Source organism: Arachis duranensis, chromosome 10 (assembly GCF_000817695.3).
Source record: "Arachis duranensis cultivar V14167 chromosome 10, aradu.V14167.gnm2.J7QH, whole genome shotgun sequence".
In the NCBI taxonomy this organism is placed as follows: Eukaryota; Viridiplantae; Streptophyta; class Magnoliopsida; order Fabales; family Fabaceae; genus Arachis; species Arachis duranensis.
In genome coordinates, this window is record NC_029781.3 from 12013470 (window position 1) to 12032430 (window position 18961).

General features: G+C 36.1%; 2 protein-coding genes across 2 annotated transcripts in view; both read left to right on the plus strand.

Annotated features, from left to right (window-relative positions):
- Nucleotides 1-747: 747 nt before the first annotated feature.
- On the plus strand, nt 748-7222 carry LOC107469138 (uncharacterized). Its single transcript, XM_052255790.1, has 13 exons — nt 748-917; nt 1004-1075; nt 1144-1216; nt 2062-2201; nt 2553-2654; nt 3448-3519; nt 3621-3712; nt 3808-3889; nt 3978-4070; nt 4286-4350; nt 5222-5399; nt 6458-6566; nt 6684-7222. Exons 1-13 carry the CDS (start codon nt 789-791, stop codon nt 6782-6784), a joined length of 1308 nt encoding a protein of 435 aa, XP_052111750.1. The 5' UTR covers nt 748-788; the 3' UTR covers nt 6785-7222.
- Nucleotides 7223-17594: 10372 nt separating this feature from the next.
- LOC107469039 (uncharacterized) overlaps nt 17595-18961 on the plus strand; it is a 6755-nt gene continuing 5388 nt past the window's right edge. Inside the window, exon 1 of the mRNA XM_016088431.1 lies at nt 17595-18924. Within this exon, the coding sequence (XP_015943917.1) occupies nt 17595-18924 (1330 nt within the window). The remainder of the gene's footprint in view (nt 18925-18961) is intronic.

Consider the following 18961-nt stretch of genomic DNA (forward strand, 5'->3'; position numbering starts at 1 on the left):
TATTCGAAGCAAAATATGAAGAGTTAATAATTTTGAAAAAGAAATTACATCTAAAAAATTGGTATCAGAGTCAAGTTAACGATTAAGGGTAACACTTTCTCTTTAAGCAACACTTTTAGTGACACGTTTTTAAAATCAACAAATAACCATAAAAGACAAAAATCTTTACAAATGCATCTATACACTAGATGCCCCAACAAAAAATCATATTTTACAATAACAATTAAGAAAAAAAAATTTTAAAAGTACGAGATTGGCACATCACGTAAATTAGCTTGGGAATATTAGTATATTACTACCCACACGCAGCCACACCTGACTAATATATGCTCATATGTCATAAATCATGATGCAGGTGTATTTCTTGGATTTTATATCATAAAAAAATGTTAAAATATATTTTGTTGGAAACTTCTGTCTTTCAACTTTAATCAAAAGAAATCGGTATATTTGTGAATTATAAATTTACGAGTAAAATATATCTTTTTATTTTTAAAATTTATTAAAAATATTAAAAATATTTATAAATTTTATTCGTTTTAATTTGTTTTTAAAAATTTTAATGTTCATTAAATATATTTTTAATAGTTAAATTTTAAAAAAATTTAAGATTAATTTAACAATAATACATAATAATTATATCTAAAAATATTTTTAAAATTTTTTAACAAATTTCCAAAACAAAAAATATACCATACCATAAATTAAATTAATGGAACGGCGTCGTTGACACTGGGGGCAGTAAACTAGTAATAGTGACCGGCTTGCAGAAGGTAGGAAAGGTGAGAATGGAAGAGTTACGGAAGCTTGAGAAAGTGCAGAGGATGGTCCAATTCATGGAATCACGTGCCCTCCTCGTGACTCCATCCTCCAACGATCATGGCCACCGCTTCGTCGCTAATCTCATGCTCTTCTTGGTCAGTCCCCAAATCCGCAATCCCCACTCTACTCTACAATTCATAACCTCCGCTTTCTTCATTGCTCAAAACGACATGCGTTTCAGTTACAACCCTGCGGAGGCGGAGACCTTTCCATCAACGACAAGTGCTCATTGCTCTCTGACCTTATGCCTCGAGTGAGTTCCACATCTCTCCTGATTGAATTAGAGTTCTTGTTTCAGTTTTCTTCTTTCATTTTTTGCAGCTCTCGTCTGAAGTTCTGGAAGAAGCGTCTGTTTGGATAAGTGAAGACCTCGTCGCCATGCAAGAAAACGATGGTATTTAATCTTTGCCGAAGCGGATATTTCTAGATTTCTTCCATTGCTATGTTGATTGGAGAGTTTCACCCTTTTTGTTATGGTAATTGGCAAAAGAGGGAAATCGAATTTGGAGGGAGTTTCTTTTTTTTTTTTTCAAGAAAATATATACTAATTTATGTGTCTGCAAAATACAATAAATATGATGATGAATTATTACGGAGACATTTCCAAAGGAAAAATGAAAGGAAGGGAAGATGGTAGTTCACTAATAAATGTTATTTGCTTAGTTTGGTTGTTCAAAATCATCTTGACGCGTAATAACTTTGAAATGCTCATAAAAATGAACGAGGGAAAGTTCAGTTTTTCAGCTTCTGAGTTGTAAATAGAAGGAAGGGAGATTTTTTTTTTCGAAACCAGTAATCCTTTTTCGTTTCCTTCGCATCCAAGCGGTCCATTAGGGACTATAAATTTGTAACCTTGGTGGCATCATCGGGTTTCTTTTCTTTGGCCAAGATATAGTGATGCTTTTCTTTCCTTTCTCTTGTGATGTCTAAAAACTTGAAGGACATTGAGTGAAATCGGAATATACAACAAATTTGTATCTACCTATGATGCGTGGCTGCACTCAAATACCTTCTACACCTGCCTTTACCATGGATTATTTGTATCTTCCTACTTACAACTTTGGCTGAATTTTATTGAGATAACTTTGACATGTTGAAGACTCTTAAAATCTCAATTGGAATCCTTGTAGTAACTCCTGATTCATTCTATATTTCTCATTTCTTTCCTTCATATGCTTTGGTACATGCTTTAATTTCATCATATTATAGTAATTTTCTTGAATTTCCACTTCCATTTAGGTTTTCAACAAAATCATGTTGAAAATGCCTTCCATGGTTGCAATCAATTGGAGTATAATTTATTGCAAAGTTATAATGAAAACAAGGCCATGGTCAGTCTGGATTCCATGGAAAAAGCAAACTCCACCCTTGAGGATTTTGTAAGTATAGTTACAAAACAAAACCCTCTTTCCTGTGATCATGCTATTCTCATGTGTTGCTTGATGAATTTAGAAAATGTGCAGATAGTTGCATGTTGAATATCAGACAGACAAATTTTGGAATGCATAAACTAAGTTGATGATTATCTTAATAATTCTAGGTTTGTGGACTTTATGCTACTGTGTGCTGTATTAATTGAAATATAAGGTGTGACATGTCTGGGATTTCAGCTTTCTTTATGGTACATAATTTCCATGATAAGTTTTGTAGAATGTTTCATACTGTTTCAACAAATTAGCGTAGCTAACTTGCTCTATCATTCAAATTGTAATGTAAACTTATTTTTCCAGTGCAGATCCTATTTCATGTTTCATGAATTGGATGTAACAAAGCCACAAACAGTCTTCAAATACTTGCCTATTCTTTCATTCACAGAAAGTTATATCTATCAGGTACATCCATACACATTAGATTGATGCTATTAAAATTTAGCCATACTTTCTTTTATTCTTTTTTTTCTTCCCTTAAATTTTTTGGAAGTGTGCTTGTACATGAGATTCCATTGCATGTGTGTAACAAACAATGAATGTAAAAACAAGTGTGGCTAGAAGGCCTAAAAGTTAGAGCACCTCAAGCAAGAGGTGCTTAAGACAACACCGGTTTAGGTATCATTTTGGAAATTGATGCAATGGATATTTAGTCAGATGGTGTAATTGGATAAAGTATATTATTTGACTGCAACGTAATGATTGATAAATCGCATTGGCTTGGATACTCCTCATTGTCTCAGGTTTGACCTATTTAAGGACCATAATCTCAAATGCCAAAATGGCATTGTGCAACGGGCAACGGCCCTGAACAGTTTCAGAGCAGCTCATATTTGCTTGGAGTTTGTGGACTCTAGATTCTTGACTAATATGATGAAGGCAGCTAAGGTTGAGAATTTGAAATCACCGTCGGATGCCATTAGGATTTAGACTTTAGAGGCTTATTATGTTATTAGAAATATCATGCATGGGTTTAGGTAGACTAGGTTAAAATTGGTAGCTTGGGCACTGAATTTGATGCAATATTTTCTTTTGCTAGGAAACATGTATTTTTGTTTGTTTGTTTGAGATTATTTGTGTTCATACATTTGACCATCTGATAATTTCGGAAATCGATATTCTGCAAAATTCTAAGGGGTCAGTAAGAAATCTGCAAAAGCTCCTATTTTGCTTAAAATTCACAGCTATTTATATGCAGCTTGATAAAATGAATGAGAAACTGCTGCCTACACCAACCAATGGAAAGTCTGTACATGGAGGAAAAGATGAGGTGATTGACTGCATTTGGAATTTATATAGAGGAAATTTGCTAATCTTAATGTTTAAAGTAATAATTTTCAAATTTCCAATATAATTAAATTTTGTTTGCAGAAAACAACCGGAGTGTTGGCTTCCTACTTTTCAAATGATCCTGTTCGACCACTGGTGACACTTCTCAAACATAAAGGTCTTTTGACAGAGAGGTATACATTCTGCCTTTGTAAAACACTCAAGACTCCTCGAGTAGCTGAGGATGAGATTAAGTTGGTATTCCATTCTTTTTGCTTGATGAGCTTAGGATAAGAGAAGAACTTACACTTGGAGAAGAGTATTGGGCTCTTGAAAGAAAACTTTGTTACGCGCTTGTAAACGAAAAAGAGGTACACTTATAACTCAAGACAGGTATACATTAAACCATTTTCTTCAAAAAGTTCCCTATGTAGAATCTAATAAATAATTGTTACTTAGATTCTTATTGAAGATGTCATGAAGGCTATTCATTTGAAGTCTTTTGATTATCGAGTCTTGAATCTTCTCCTATATCAACTGCGAGGAGCTGAGGTACAAATAATAAGCAAAAAATGCTTTATTGATACTGCATTCTTCATCAAAATCTTAATCATTTTATTATGTGATTATATTCTGAGTTGGGCATCTGATTTTTTCTAAGATATTACTCGAAGGGGCAACATAAATTTGTGCATAAAGCGACATAACTTTTGTTAGCTGATATATATCTCATCAGGATAATTCTGTTCTGTGAATATGAGTTTAAGGTTGAGGAGTTGCATATGGAGTTTCTTTCAGTTTCAGAGTTCTTGGTGGAAGTTTCTGATGATCTGTAAGTACTTCTTTTGATTTTGTTGATGTTGGATAATATAATATCATATTTATGTATTCAAACATGGGAGAATTTTGTATTTGCCTCTCAAATGGTAATATTTTCTATTTTCATTTATATATGTTTAAATATCAGAATTTTTAGATATTCAGTAAAAATGCATTAAGGTGTATTGAAATGGTTGCATTATAAGGACTGCTTTTTGTTCTTTCATGCTTTTAACTCAAAAAGGTGCCCTTTCTACTTTCTTCTTTGGAATTAATGAAACTTTTACCATACTGACATTTATAAAAATGTAAGACCAATTTGTACCAACAAAAGTATTAACAATGGAAGAAAAATACATTGCCATGACAATTTTATTATTACTATGACAAGTAGGTCTTTGAAAAAATTTGCAATGAACTTATAGGTCCTTCAAGAAAATGAAGTATCAAATAGGTCCCTAAACAGTTTTTTGATGGACTTATAGGTCCCTGACAAAAAAATACCAAATAAGTTTCTGAAAAATTGAATGTTGGACTTAAAGATCCTTGAAAAATTGCAATGTTAGACACGGTTCATCATTCTGTCAAGGATCTATAAGCCCACTAATGCAATTTTTTAGGGATTTATTTGATACCTTTATTTTTTTCCCCAGAGATCTATAAATCAATTTCAAATTTCCTAAACGACTTGCTTGGTATTTTTATTTTTCTCGGGACTTGTCTTATTACTCTTATTTTTTAGTGTGTTTTATAAGGCTGTTTCCAATCCCCATTTTTATCCCAAACTCACTCTTGGTTATTTTGGTTCCTCTTTGCTGTTCTTGTTGATGTTTAATTTGTTTGTAACATACACAAATATTGATTTCATACTAATAATCTTGCAGGTATGATTATGAGGTGAGTTCAGTAGTACAAGTCTTTTATTGGTCATCATGCTCTTGTCTGAATCTTAATTCGACTAAAAGCCCTCATATCACACAGGATGATGTTCTAGAGAATAATTTCAACATTTTGCGGATGTTTGTCAGAATATATGGAGCTTCAACTGCTCCGGCTATGTTGGTCAGTATTGCAAAGTCTGCACTAGAATTGGCATTACTAATTTATATATTTTCTTATATACTCTTGCGGAATTTAGAATAAGTTGGAGAAGCTGGAAAATCAAACAAACTTCTTGGATTGCTGATTTATATAATTGATTATATGAGAATCAACTTATGTTTATGGTAAAATAGGGTTAGAATGATTATTTAATCATATGATGTTTCAATAGTTAGGGTCAATTTGAATAAGAAAAAGGAAAAGGAAAATGAAAAAGATTCTGTGTATTGTATAAAAAGCTTTTCTGAAATGATGTCCAAAACACAGCTTATGATTATTTTAAAGAAAAAGCCTAAGTATTTGGTACAATAATTTTGCCCACCAAATTATTCAAACACACAGACAACTTTTCAATAAGGAAACAAACATGTTTTGGTAGCTTCCACCCCTAGAAAAAACCCCTCCTCGTTCTCTCAATCTTGTGGTAACTATATGTTATAGAGGTAATGTTTATTTTAGTCCTTGAATTTGAATGAATGATTAAATTTGGTCCCTAATTTTTCAAAATGATCATCTAAGTCTTTCAGTTTTGGAAATGTGACTTTCTAGTCCTTGTGCAAACTTCCGATTCACGACTATTAGTATAGTCCTGATATTGACAATTAAATGTCACCTTAACACTAATGGCTATTTAGCATGGATAGTGGATACCTTTTAATTGTGGTCAATAAAGTGATCAAAGTTGGTTCATATGAATTAAATATTATCTACTAAGTTTGATTTAATTAAGTTCTATGAACCAATTTTGGACATCATGTTAAATACAATTAAAATGTGTCAACATTACGTAGCCATTATAGTATCATGGTAACATTTAAACTGTCCACATCAACATTATATTAACGGATGTGAAACAAAGGTTTGGCCAGGGACTAAAGGAATTGAGGTTTTGAAAGTGTGGAATTAAGTTGGTTATTTTAAAAAGTTAATGATCAAATTGATTCATCTGACTAATTTCATGAACCAAGATGAACATTACCTTATGTTTTATATATATTCCTCTGGTATGAACATTTCAGGCTAAGTGCATTGGCGAGGCTGAAGACAAGTATGAAAGTTTGCTGAATTCACTGGATCCACAACTGTCTGAGAGTTACCAGAAAAGATGTGCAGAAGCCACTAAAGAAGGTCATTTTGAACTTCGATGGGTTCATTCTTCTCGATTAATATTGTTAGACCTCAAACTGTAGGCTACCAGTGTTTTGTTTTGGTTTATTGGCAACGGAATTTTCCTTTTTTATATAGGTGGAAAGGTGTCAGAGCACCCTCTTGGCACGTGGGTGATTCCAACCGTGATTCCAGATGAGGAACTGTATCGGTCAAAATTGAAGTCTGATACTGAGTAATGGAAACCTGAACTGTGTTAATGGCACTTGGATCTTAACTTGTTGACTCAAAACGGGTTATGTTTGGATTCAGAAATAATCAAGAAAGTTTGTGTCTAAAGTCTAAACCCTCGTAAGTTAAAGGTTATATAGACTAGGAGCATTAGGTATACAATTCGAGAGTTCTGGAGGTACCAATTTTTTATGACTTAGCCTTCCGGATCCGGGATTCTGAATCCTATATTACCTTAATTTGGCTTGAGGAATTTTGACTTGTGACTACCGAAAGAATGAATTTACTTGCTTACCAGTTATTCACTTGACTATTTCGAGGTTGTTTGGGAGGGTTTCTTGACTAATCCATTTGTGCATGTATTATGATTTGCTTTCTAAATCAAGAAATTGTAAATGAAATTATTGTGCAAAATCGCACAGCATGCTTAACATTTTTCATACAAAGTTGAGCCCCTTCTTTTGCACTATTACAAAGTGGAGCTCTTTTGTTTTTGAACTTTTTGAACTTTGGCAAGAAAAATAGAGTTAATACTCAAATTGGTCCTTGAAGTTATATTTGTGTTCAATTTGATCTTCAAAGTTTCAATTTATTCAATTTGTTCTCCCAATTTGGATTTGTAACTCATGTTAGTTCTTGATTTTGTTTTCGTTACAATGCTGTTAATTATAATGCCAAACTCTCTAATGGCTATTTGACGTGGCAATTGAAATTTTTTACCTCAATTTGTTTCTTAAGAAGTCTTTAAAACTCTTGAGCGAAATCAAGATTAGGGTTTTAAATACTTCACATAGAGTAAATTGAGGTAAAATAAATTTTAATTGTCACTTTAGCTAGTCATTAGAAAGTCTACCAGGATAGTTACTATTCTATATAAGCACACCATTAATAATTTTGGGGACTAGATTGATGTACGCATGTAACTTCAGAAATTAATTTGAGTATTAATTCAAAAAAATGATTCATTTATAGAAATTCGGATAGTACTTTTTCAGTTAGCTGAAGGAAATTCTTTGCTTCAGTTGTGATTATCATAATATTCAGAAGAGAGTCTAGGTGAAGGGAATTGAACCCTAAAAATAACAATTTGATTAAGTTTGAAAAATATGTAAGGTTTTGGCTTTTTCTCATTATAGCAATTTGATTGATTATAGTCACTTTAATTAAATACCACAATCACACTATAGAAGTCACATTTATATATAACTCAACATGTAAATAGAAGTAAATAACAAATCATGATCTACAAATATTAGCTAGTATTTTTTGCAAACGGTTTAACATTTTTGGTGTAGCTGTCATTATCATATTTTTAGATAATACTTTTAAATAAATTATGCAGGTTTTGTACATTGTTATTAATTTATAAATTTTTTTTATTAAAGATTAATTTTCTTAAAACTAAAATATATTAGTACCAATTTTGATATTAGTCTCAACTCTCAAATATACTTCAACCACCTTTATAAACAACCAGTCAAACACAAATAAATAAACCATTTAATACTTTTGAAAATCATATAATGATCTATTATAATAAGTTAATTACAACTAATTCTATTATTGTTAAAATATTAATTCTAGTTAAATTTAAGCAACTCAAATTACTAATATAGTCAATAATTAGATTAAAATATCAACTAATAAGAAGTTAACACATCACAAAGAATAAGTTACATGTTATTTTGTAGAAGGCTAAATCATAGTTATTAAATTTGGACTGAACCGGCCATTTCGATAAAAAAAACTAATAAACTGGATTTTAAATCGGTTCGGATTAACATTCTAACCAGACAAGCAAATGAATCGGTCAACTCAAAAAATTCGGTCAAATTCATCCTAAATCGAGGATCAAACCGTTGACCCACTAACGTGAGCACACGCATCACTCAAATTTCAAAAAGTTGAAGGATATGGTAGGCGTTAGGTTCAAACTTGAGACCTTCAACTTATAAAGGAGTTTGCAACCACTAAACTAAGTTTAGTCTTTATAATATATGGTGTCTTTATATAAATATATTATAAACTATTAAACATATTCTAATTAATAACTTTATGTATTAACTCTTTTAGTCATGCAAATTTAAGATGTTTTTCATCTTTTTATTCTAATGAATAGTATTTATATTAATTTAATTTATTTTTTATTTTATATTTACTCTTTCTTAAATTAATTATTTTTAAATTATATATAATTATTAAAATAAACATTGAACTTTGTTAAATATCTATAAATTAAAAAAGATAAGCAAAAAAATTTTATTAATCATAATATATTTTTGTTATTGATAATTATTTGACATCTATTAATATGAATATTTTTCAACATATATTTAAATAATGTAATAGATACTAATTAATTAATGAATTAGAAAATAAGTTAAATTTAATATAAAAAATAAATTTTATATAATTATTTAATTATGACCGAATTAACCAGTTTAATCTGTGATCTACCGGTTAAACTAGTGATTCAGTGCCCTAATAATTTGGCCAGGTCAATTGCTGATTCGATTCTGATAACTATGGATTAGATAGAATTTGAGTAGCAAGAAAACAAAAAGAAACAGAAAAAAATCTTTTAAATGGTCCTTGAATATGATGTGGATCTCCCAATTTGAATGGTTCCTCTCACGTTTTCTTCTCTCTCTACAGCCTACACAGGAAAGAAAAATATCCATGACTCATGACTAAATATTTTCTCGGGCACGGATTCAATTCAGTACACCGAAGACGTTTGCGCACCGAAACGCCAAAAACTTGTTTGGCTTATTGGTGCATATTTTTATTGAGAAGTTATTAGATCTTTTATATTTTTTTAGTCCAACGGTCAAGATCATTCTAAATGTAATTTAATGTGATTGGCTAGCTAGTACTTTTTGCAGCTTTTGTGTCAGTGGGGTTACTTTAAAAATATTATTTTCTTGATAGTTATTGTTGTTATATCAGAAATATATATGGGTTTATATCAAAAGATTAGAAATATGTAAATTTAAATTAATTAGAGTTAAGTATCTCCTGTTACGTTAAATGCCACCTTCAGCTCCCTCTTCACCCTCAACTCCTCCCTCTTCTCCCTAATCTCTGCCACAACCTTGTGCACCCCAGCATCAACCATATGGTCGGAGATGAGCTTGAGGACTCCAGCGAGGTTGTCGGAGAAAAGGTGAAATTGGAAAACGGGGCCATTGGCGAGAGAAAAGAGTGACTCAAAGTTGTTGCAGTGGGAGAGGATGTAGGATTGGACCTTGAATCAGATCTAAAGGGAATGTGATTCTAGTCGTTGGATGAGGAGGTGGAGATTCAGTGTGGAGAGCGGCATTGTTGGATTGGAGAGGTCGTGCATCGAGAGGAGATAGACCTCGGGCGTTGATCGAGTCAAAGATCGAATCCATTAGAGGCTTGAGAGAAAGGGAGAGATAGATTGAGGGTGCCGGCAGTTATGGATTCCAATTCCATTCCTCTCTCTTTTTCTCCATCATTTTTCTAACCATATTCTCTTTCTCTCTCTTTCTGTCCCTAATTTATACAAAATCAAAACAAATTAAGAAACAAATTTCTATTCAGTGAAAAGCGACTAGCTTTAAGTACCCTTTTGATCAAATTGATGGACAAAATGACCCTTTGATTTTATTTTGATTCCGTTTCTGTCTTTGTTGAGGATCCAATTGAGGGTTTCGATGGTTAACTGTGATCACTATGGACAAATACGAGGCTGTAAAGGATTTGGGAGCTGGATATTTCGGTGTTGCCAGGCTCATGAGAAACAAGGTTTAGTAATTTTTATTAATTATAGTAATATAATCTGAGGGGAAGCTTGACCCACCACCACCACACCTTGGATGGGAAGCTTGCTTATAGCATCTCCCATCTCCATAAAAATCTCTATTTTCTACTAATTGACCATTAAACTCACCAGAACCTGTTTTAGAAGAATGCTCAATACAATCCATATTACTCCAATTCCTTGAAATTCCTAAAAACCCCACTACCCCCCAAATCAAACAAGATTCCAGATTCAGATTACTATTCCAGCATCACAACCACCAAAATATATACAGATACAGTTTCAATTTCAAATCACTGCTAACTCCAGGATTCAAAATTCTGAGGCAATCCCAACGACAACCATGAAATGCGTTGCATGATTCTACTGTTGTTTTTGCACTTGACTGGTTGACTATTGACCGGAAGATTTAAAGTTTAAGTGAAATTTACGTAATTCTATTTTAAAATGAACAAATCGTACCCAGATTCAACTCTTCAACGAACATTGCGGAACATGGGAGAATGTGGTGGGCTATCACAGCGGAAACCAGCCAAAATGCCTCCTACCCTTCTGTAGTAAATGGGCAGATTCCATTTGTTATGTTAATTTTGTTAGATTTTTTATTTTAATAAATAAAATAAATATAATATTTACCAAAATAAATAATTTTATGAATATTTACCGATTTAAATTCCCTTGCCATATCTCGTTTACACTGTGAACGAGATGATTTTTCATGTATCTCGTTTACACTGTAAAAGGATGTGTAACCCTTGGTATTCTCCGCACACATTTCATATCATTTCTCTGTCTCGTTTTTCTCACACAAAAAAAGATGAATGGCCAGTAACAATCCATTCATAGTTGTGCTTGTTTATCCCAATTGTCGTATGAGAAATGACGACAACGGAGTGACATTTGAGTGTCAGGATCCGATATTGTTTTCCACTCAGCGTGTAGAGACGTTGTTGGATTTGAAAAGTTTGATATTGAGCAAGCTTGGTGGTACACAAGCGAGGGAGATAGGTAGGGTGGGGGTATAGGTTGTTGGCACCCATGGGAAATGGAGTCTTCCGGTTTTGACTATTCCGACTTCACAGGGACAAGCATGTGCGATCGATGTTCGACATTCATGGGAGGATCATGTGTGAATAGGTAATGGAGCTGTCCGCTGAGATGGGTCACAGTGGTAGTGGGGGTTCCGTACACGAAACCTATGTGCAGGACAACTGATCTCTCACCCCACCGCCCATTCATGTCGCAATTTCGAAGCATGAGGCAGAGGAGGGTGAGGAGGAGACGGACGAGGATTATGTGGCAGACAGTACGGACAGTGAGTCTTCCGATGGTGGCGATGAGGATGAGTTTGTGCCGGAGACACCTGCCGGGACTGTGGCACGCCATGTGCTGCCTCCACCTCACCCGATTCTGGCGCTATCGGCTGTGCCAAGTCACTATCATAGTCTAGATCTGAATGCCATGCATGAGAGGACCCCGGTTTTTGACACCTGTAAAGTGAATTACAACCTAGACGGTGGTGTAGAGTTTCGGGTTAGACACAAGTTCAGAAGTCGAGAGGCGGTGCTTCAAGGTGTGAAGAACTACAGTATTCACGAGAGTGCTGAGTATCGGGTGATCGAGTCCCACCGGTTAAAGTACCATGTGCAGTGCAATCATACCGACAGTGGGTGTCAATGGAGTCTCTGTGTGGCCCTTCTTCAAAATCTCGGTTACGAGTAAGTTCAAATTTAATTGTGAATTTGAGTACTTTTGTATGATATGTGATGTAGGTTAGAGATATAGTGTAAACATAAATTTTTTGTTGTGATTAGGGAGGTTCAGAGGTTTGGTGGACCACACAGCTGTCTAGCATCCACCATGTCTCAAGACCATCGTCAGTTAGATAGCAGTCTTATCTGCATGGTCATATTGCCCTTGATTCAGTCCAACCCCTCTGTCAGCATCCCAATCTTGCAAGCTGCGGTCCAGGCAAGCTATCACTTCAAACCCTCATACAGAAAGGTGTGAATGGCAAAGCAGAAGGCAATTGCACGGATCTACGGTGATTGAGAAGAGTCATACAACAAGGTGCCAAAACTACTTTAGGCAATGCAGAGCTGTTTCCCCGGCACCATATATGACCTACGCGTCAAATCGTACTACGATGGACACCTCATGGTGCACGACTGCAGCATGTTTGACAAAGTATTTTAGGCTTTCCCGTCATGTGTCGAGGCCTTCAAGCATTGCAAGCCGTTTGTATTCGTAGACGGCACACATCTGTATGGCAAGTATGGTGGAGTGTTGCTTATTGTGGTGGCACAAGACGAGAATAGCAACATACTGACAATTGCTTTTGCCATTATTGAGTCTGAGAGCACTGAGTCATAGTCATTTTTTCTTACTAATTTGAGGTGCCACGTCACCCCACAAGACGGTTTACTGGTTATATCCGACAGATCTCAGGCCATCAAGGCCGCCCTAAGCTCCGATGATAGTGGTTGGCATCCCCTTAGGGCATTCCATGCTTACTGTATCAGACACATGGCTGCGAATTTCATGAGCCGGTTCAAGTCAGCCGAGGGCAAGCGATACCTCATAAACACTGCTTATAGTCCAAGTCAGGCCGGATTTGAGTGATACATGGATGCATTGAGAGGCGTCTCCCCAGCGATGGCGGACTGGGCTGATCATTTCAAAAAGGAGATTTGGCTTCAGCATTGCGACAGTGGCCGAAGGTTTGGACACATGACTACGAATCTGTCCGAGTGCATCAATGCTGTGTTGAAGGGGACACGCTACTTGCCCATTTCAGCTATTGTGCGGATAACCTATGAGAGACTGCAGAAGTTTTTTGTTACGAAGAGTAGGAAAGCGCAGAGCCAGTTGGTAGCCAGAAACCGCTTCTCACAAAAACTCTTGGCCGCCATTGAGAAGAATAGGGAAGGCATTCCGAAGATGCGTGTGACCCATTGCGATAGATGGGCCTCCGTGTTTGTTGTGGAGGAACTAGAGCCGTTCGAGGGATGGGGGCATGGTTCCTTTTGGGTTCGGCTTTCGGAAGGTATATGTGATTGCGGATTATTCCAGTCTCTCCACTTTCCGTACCGGCACGCACTTGCCGGATGTGCCACCACTAGCATTGAGTGGGTCTTGTATGTGCATCCAGTCTACAGGCAGGAAGCTGTGTTCAAGGTGTACAAGATGGAGTTTCCACCCATTCCCGATGAGTCATTGTGGGCTGAGTGGCATGGGACGATGCTGCGTCCTAACCCAGCCATGCAGCGAAAGGCGACCGAAAGACCAGTGTCCACCAGATTCCAGAACGATATGGATGACATCGAATGACAAGAGAAGTGGTGTGCCTTGTGTAGGCAAGTCGGCCACACTAGACGGGGTTGCCCTAATCAACCCACCGGAGATGCCTAGGCCATTTTAGTTTGGATGTACTTTACTGCCGTTTAAGTTTTGAATTGAAAATGTACTTTACCTCTGAAGATGTCACATTTTAGTTCTTATTGTCACTATTACATTCTATGTTTTAACCATGCTGGAGATGACATTTCTTGAGTTCGAGTGCCGTGTTTTAAGTTTAAATAGTTTGTCATGATAATTATGAATTTTCCGTAACTATGAAAATAAGGCAAACTAGTAAGTAACAATAAACAAAACATCAATCCAACCAAAATAAAAATAACATCAATCCAACTAAAAAATAAATACATAGTTCATAACTACGTACATATATACAATCCAACTAAAGTACAGAAAAATATGTAAATCATGTTGCTTGTATGCGAAGTTTGTATTCGTAGGTTTTGATGAATGACAAACCAACAAACGACATGAAAAGACAAACCAGCAAACAACTTGAATGAACAAACATGAAGAGTTGAAAGCAAACACAACAACAACAAGAAACTCAAGTCCACAACTTTTGAAGACAAGTATAGAGTCTTAGGACTTAGGTAACTTCTTGTTAAGAACCAATTGTTAAATCTCTCAACACACACTCACAAAATGTTTTCATGCACATCTTGCAATTCAATGCTAGCCAAAAGGCTTTAAAAACTTGTTTTCAAAGGTACAAAAGCATAGGAATTGACTCCAACAAGTTTGAGATCAATCCTAAGCATTTTGAAGTGATTTTAAGCCATTCTTTAAGGTTTGCATCGATGCACACTCATCTTGCATCGATGCAAAGCATGCAACGACTTGTTGCATCGATGCAAAGATGTTTGCATCGATGCAACCTAGCTGAAAATTCAAATTTCAGCATCAAAGACACATTTGCATCGATGCAAAGTGTTATGCATCGATGCAAATAATTCAAAAACATAAAAAACGGCTAGTTTTGACATAAATGCTCCATCCCATTAATTCCCCAACGTTTCTAAGGATTGGGAAATCTATAAATGGATGGATTGAAGCCTTATTTCACAATTTTGAGTATTTGGAAACTATCTTGTTCATATTCTTTGAAGTTTGTATTCGTAGGTTTTGATGAATGACAAACCAACAAACGACATGAAAGACAAACCAACAAACAACTTGAATGAACAAGCATGATTGAAAGATCAACCAACATTCAACGTTGAGGAATGAAGAGTTGAAAGTAACACAACAACAACAAGAAACTCAAGTCCACAACATTTGAAGACAAGTATAGTGTCTTAGGACTTAGGTAACTTCTTGTTAAGAACCAATTGTTAAATCTCTCAACACACACTCACAAAATGTTTTGATGCACATCTTGCAATTCGATGCTAGCCAAAAGGTTTTAAAAACTTGTTTTCAAAGGTACAAAAGCATAGGAATTGACTCCAACAAGTTTGAGATCAATCCTAAGCATTTTGAAGTGTTTTTAAACCATTGTTTGAGGTTTGCATCGATGCACACTCATCTTGCATCGATGCAAAGCATGCAACGACTTGTTGCATCGATGCAAAGATGCTTGCATCGATGCAACCTAGCTGAAAATTCAAATTTCAGCATCAAAGGCATACTTGCATCGATGCAAAGTGATATGCATCGATGCAAATAATTCAAAAACATAAAAAATGGCTAGTTTTGACATAAATGCTCCATCCCATTAATTCCCCAACGTTTCTAAGGATTGGGAAATCTATAAATGGATGGATTGAAGCCTTATTTCATATGTTTTTGATTTAGAAAAATACCTCATTCATATTCTTACATTCTACACATTTTCAAGTGATTTAATACACATTTTGAGAGAGTAATATTTTGGTTCAATAGTGCAAAACTTGTAATCACACACTCTTCTAGAGAGCACTCACTTCATCTCAACAATTCTTTGAGAATTGTTTTTCTTGTACACCTTGTGAATTGGAGTGTGATCTCCAAAGTTGAGTCAAGAGTTATAAACACTATAGTCGGTGAGGATACCAAAGAGGTATACTAAGTACTCAAGGCAAATCTTAGAGAAGGTATCTCTAAGTGGAGTGGGTTAGTATACGAGTGGTGATCATATACCGTGAGGTGTTAGAAACTAAGGACTCGGATTGTAAAAGGTTTTGCGCGAGCACCTTGAAGCTTGGCAATAGTGGAACTTCTCAATTGCGATTGAGAAAGAAAGTGGACGTAGGACAAGGATTGTGCCGAACCACTCTAAATAGCGTTTGCATCTCTCTAAACTCATCTCTTCAATATTATTGCTCTTTACTTTTAAGCAAATAAATTGTGATCGAAAAGTAGCTTCGTAAGTACTTAAGGAGTGGCTTAAGTCCGATTGGTGAAAATCTTGATCAATTTATTTGAGTCGGTGTCTATTGGAAAGTAAAAGCTCCTTATAAATGCTTAGCAATTGAGTTAAGCTCTTAGAAAAATACTAGTACAATAACACTTTTATATATTGTCCTTAAATTTCGCAAAAAGATAAATTGTTGTTGCATTACTCAATTCACCCCCCTCTTGAGTAATTGTGCATAGGTTCTACAAGTGGCATCAGAGCTTAACCCTTTGAAAGACTTAACCGTTTAAGGGAAAAGATCATGGCAAGCACAGGCTTTAACAACAACAACACTAGCGAAGGTAACTCAACTACTAGACCTCCTCTTTTTAGCGGAACAAATTACTCTTATTGGAAAAATAAGATGAGAATTTGGATCCGTTCTCAAGATGTGATCTTGAGTAATTGTACATAGGTTCTACAAAATACACAAAAAGGACAACGTAAACATCATTTGTGGTGGGGATCCTGGTAATGACGTCTGTGCTCGGTGCCACATGGTGGAGGCTGAGCCTAGCACTGAGGTCGAGACGGCCTAGGGTCTCTGACTAGCATCACCGGGGCAACCAGCTGCTGGTGCGGTGGGGCATGGTATGGCTGGGCCCCCCGACGGTGGACCCGTGGCGTACTGATGTAGTTGTAGCTGAGGATGCGAAGGTGGCGCTGATGGAGAGGTGACTGGCGGCTGGGATGAGGTCAGATACATACCATAATCGCGGGAGGGCGGGGTCGCTTACTGGCTACCCGGCTGAACACCCGTCCCAAACGATGATGCAAAAATCGGTGATATCTGGAGAATCCAGAAGGACGTGTTTGTGGGACCTGATGGATGCTGCTACTCCCCGATACCAACCTCCCTACCTGTGCATAACGACTAGGCTATCCGATCCATAGTGATGGGCGGGGCGGTGTGAAGATGGAAGGCATCATCAATTAGGATCTTGTCAACCATCTCCTCCTCCTCCTGATGGGTACCGGATGAACCGTCTTCATGCCAACCAGGAGGTGATATGTCCCAGTCTTCCAGAGGCTACTGACCGCCGCTCCCAAATGCATGCCAAGCTCCATGTGACGGGGGATGAGGAGGTGGTGGAGGTGAAGCGTCTCTGTCCTGTGCGATGTCTCCATGCTCGTCCTGATGGGCGTACTCCACCTCCTCATCAGACTCAACGCCGACCCCCAAATGTCATGGCCGGGCCCTCTCCCTCCTCACCAGCTCGCCAGGTCGACGTCCGTCTTAAAGCAAGTACCAAAAGGAGAAGATGAATATAGTGACGATGATTGGAAGAAAGTGGCAATGAATGATAAAGCCATCAACTTCATTCATTGTGCACTTAACGAGCATGATTATATGAAGATCTCTACATGTGAAACCGCTAAAGAGATTTGGGATAAAATCCAAATCACTTACGAAGGAACCGACCACGTTAAAGAATCAAAGGTATTTATGCTGGTTCATGAATGGGAAAACTTCAAAATGAAAGATGAAGAGAGCATTGAAGAAGCCCATGAAAGACTCTCCAAGATCTTCAACAATCTAAGCATGCTTGGTACAAAATACAATGATAAACAAATTGTGACCAAGGTGCTTACAAGCCTTACACCAAAATGGAACTCCAAAGTGAACGCCATTGTGGAAGGAAGGCTCTATGATCAACTTACTTTTGATCAACTGCGAGGAAATCTTCTCACCTATGAAATGACTATGCTAAATAAACAAAAAGGTGAAGAAAGCAAGAAGAAAAGTCTCGCCCTTAAAACAACATCACTGCAAGAAGAAAGTGATGATAATGAAGAAGAAGGAGATGAAGAATTTGCACTCTTATTAAAAAGATTCAATAAGTTTGCAATGAAGAAAAACTTCAAGAGCAAAACAAAGGTACCAAAATGCTATGAGTGTGGAGAAATTGGACACATCAAACCCAATTGTCCAAAACTTCAAAAAGAGGACAAAAACAAGAAATTTAAGAAGAAAGAGAAAGCGTACATATCATGGGAGAACGAGGATGAATCCGACTCCGATGACAACGAGGTTGCAAATCTCTGCTTAATGGCAAGCGAAGAAAAGGTTAGTAATGACAACCCCACTTCTTTTAATTTACAAGATGAATATGATGCCTTACTTGAAGTGTACACAAAACTTACCCAAGATTATTCTCTCCTAAAGAAAAAGAACATGGAACTTTTGAAACAAAATGAGATGTTGAAAAACGAGAATATCAATCTTGGAAAAAATAAGTGTAGCACAAGTAGTGATCCATACAAATCTTGTAAAATGCATGAAAATGAAATTACAAATCTTAAGAACACTTTAGCTAAGTTCAATGAATCTTCAAAGAACTTAGATAAAATGTTGAAAAACCAAAAGCATGTTCATAACAAGGAAGGCTTGGGTTTTGAAAAAGGAAAACTTAAAAATGCTAAAACTCCTATTAGGCAACCGCAAGCCCAAAAGGCAAGCATGCCTAAAAGGAATGAAGCCTTTAAACATCCCCCTCAACATGCTTCATTTAGAAATTATAATCACAATGTATATAAATCAAAAGATGTTGCATTTAGGAAACAACCTAGGCAACCATTTAGAAACATGCAAAGGATGCATAATCCAAATGTCATATGTCATTATTGTAATAAAGTAGGTCATATAGCACCCGTATGCTTTAC

Coding starts and splice junctions, on each gene's coding strand:
- LOC107469138 (XM_052255790.1), top strand. CDS start 789: ATGGAAGAGTTACGGAAGCTTGAGAAAGTGCAGAGGATGGTCCAATTC. Junction 4,071..4,285: donor ATCAACTGCGAGGAGCTGAG/GTACAAATAATA, acceptor TATGAGTTTAAG/GTTGAGGAGTTGCATATGGA. Junction 6,567..6,683: donor TGCAGAAGCCACTAAAGAAG/GTCATTTTGAAC, acceptor TTTTTTATATAG/GTGGAAAGGTGTCAGAGCAC.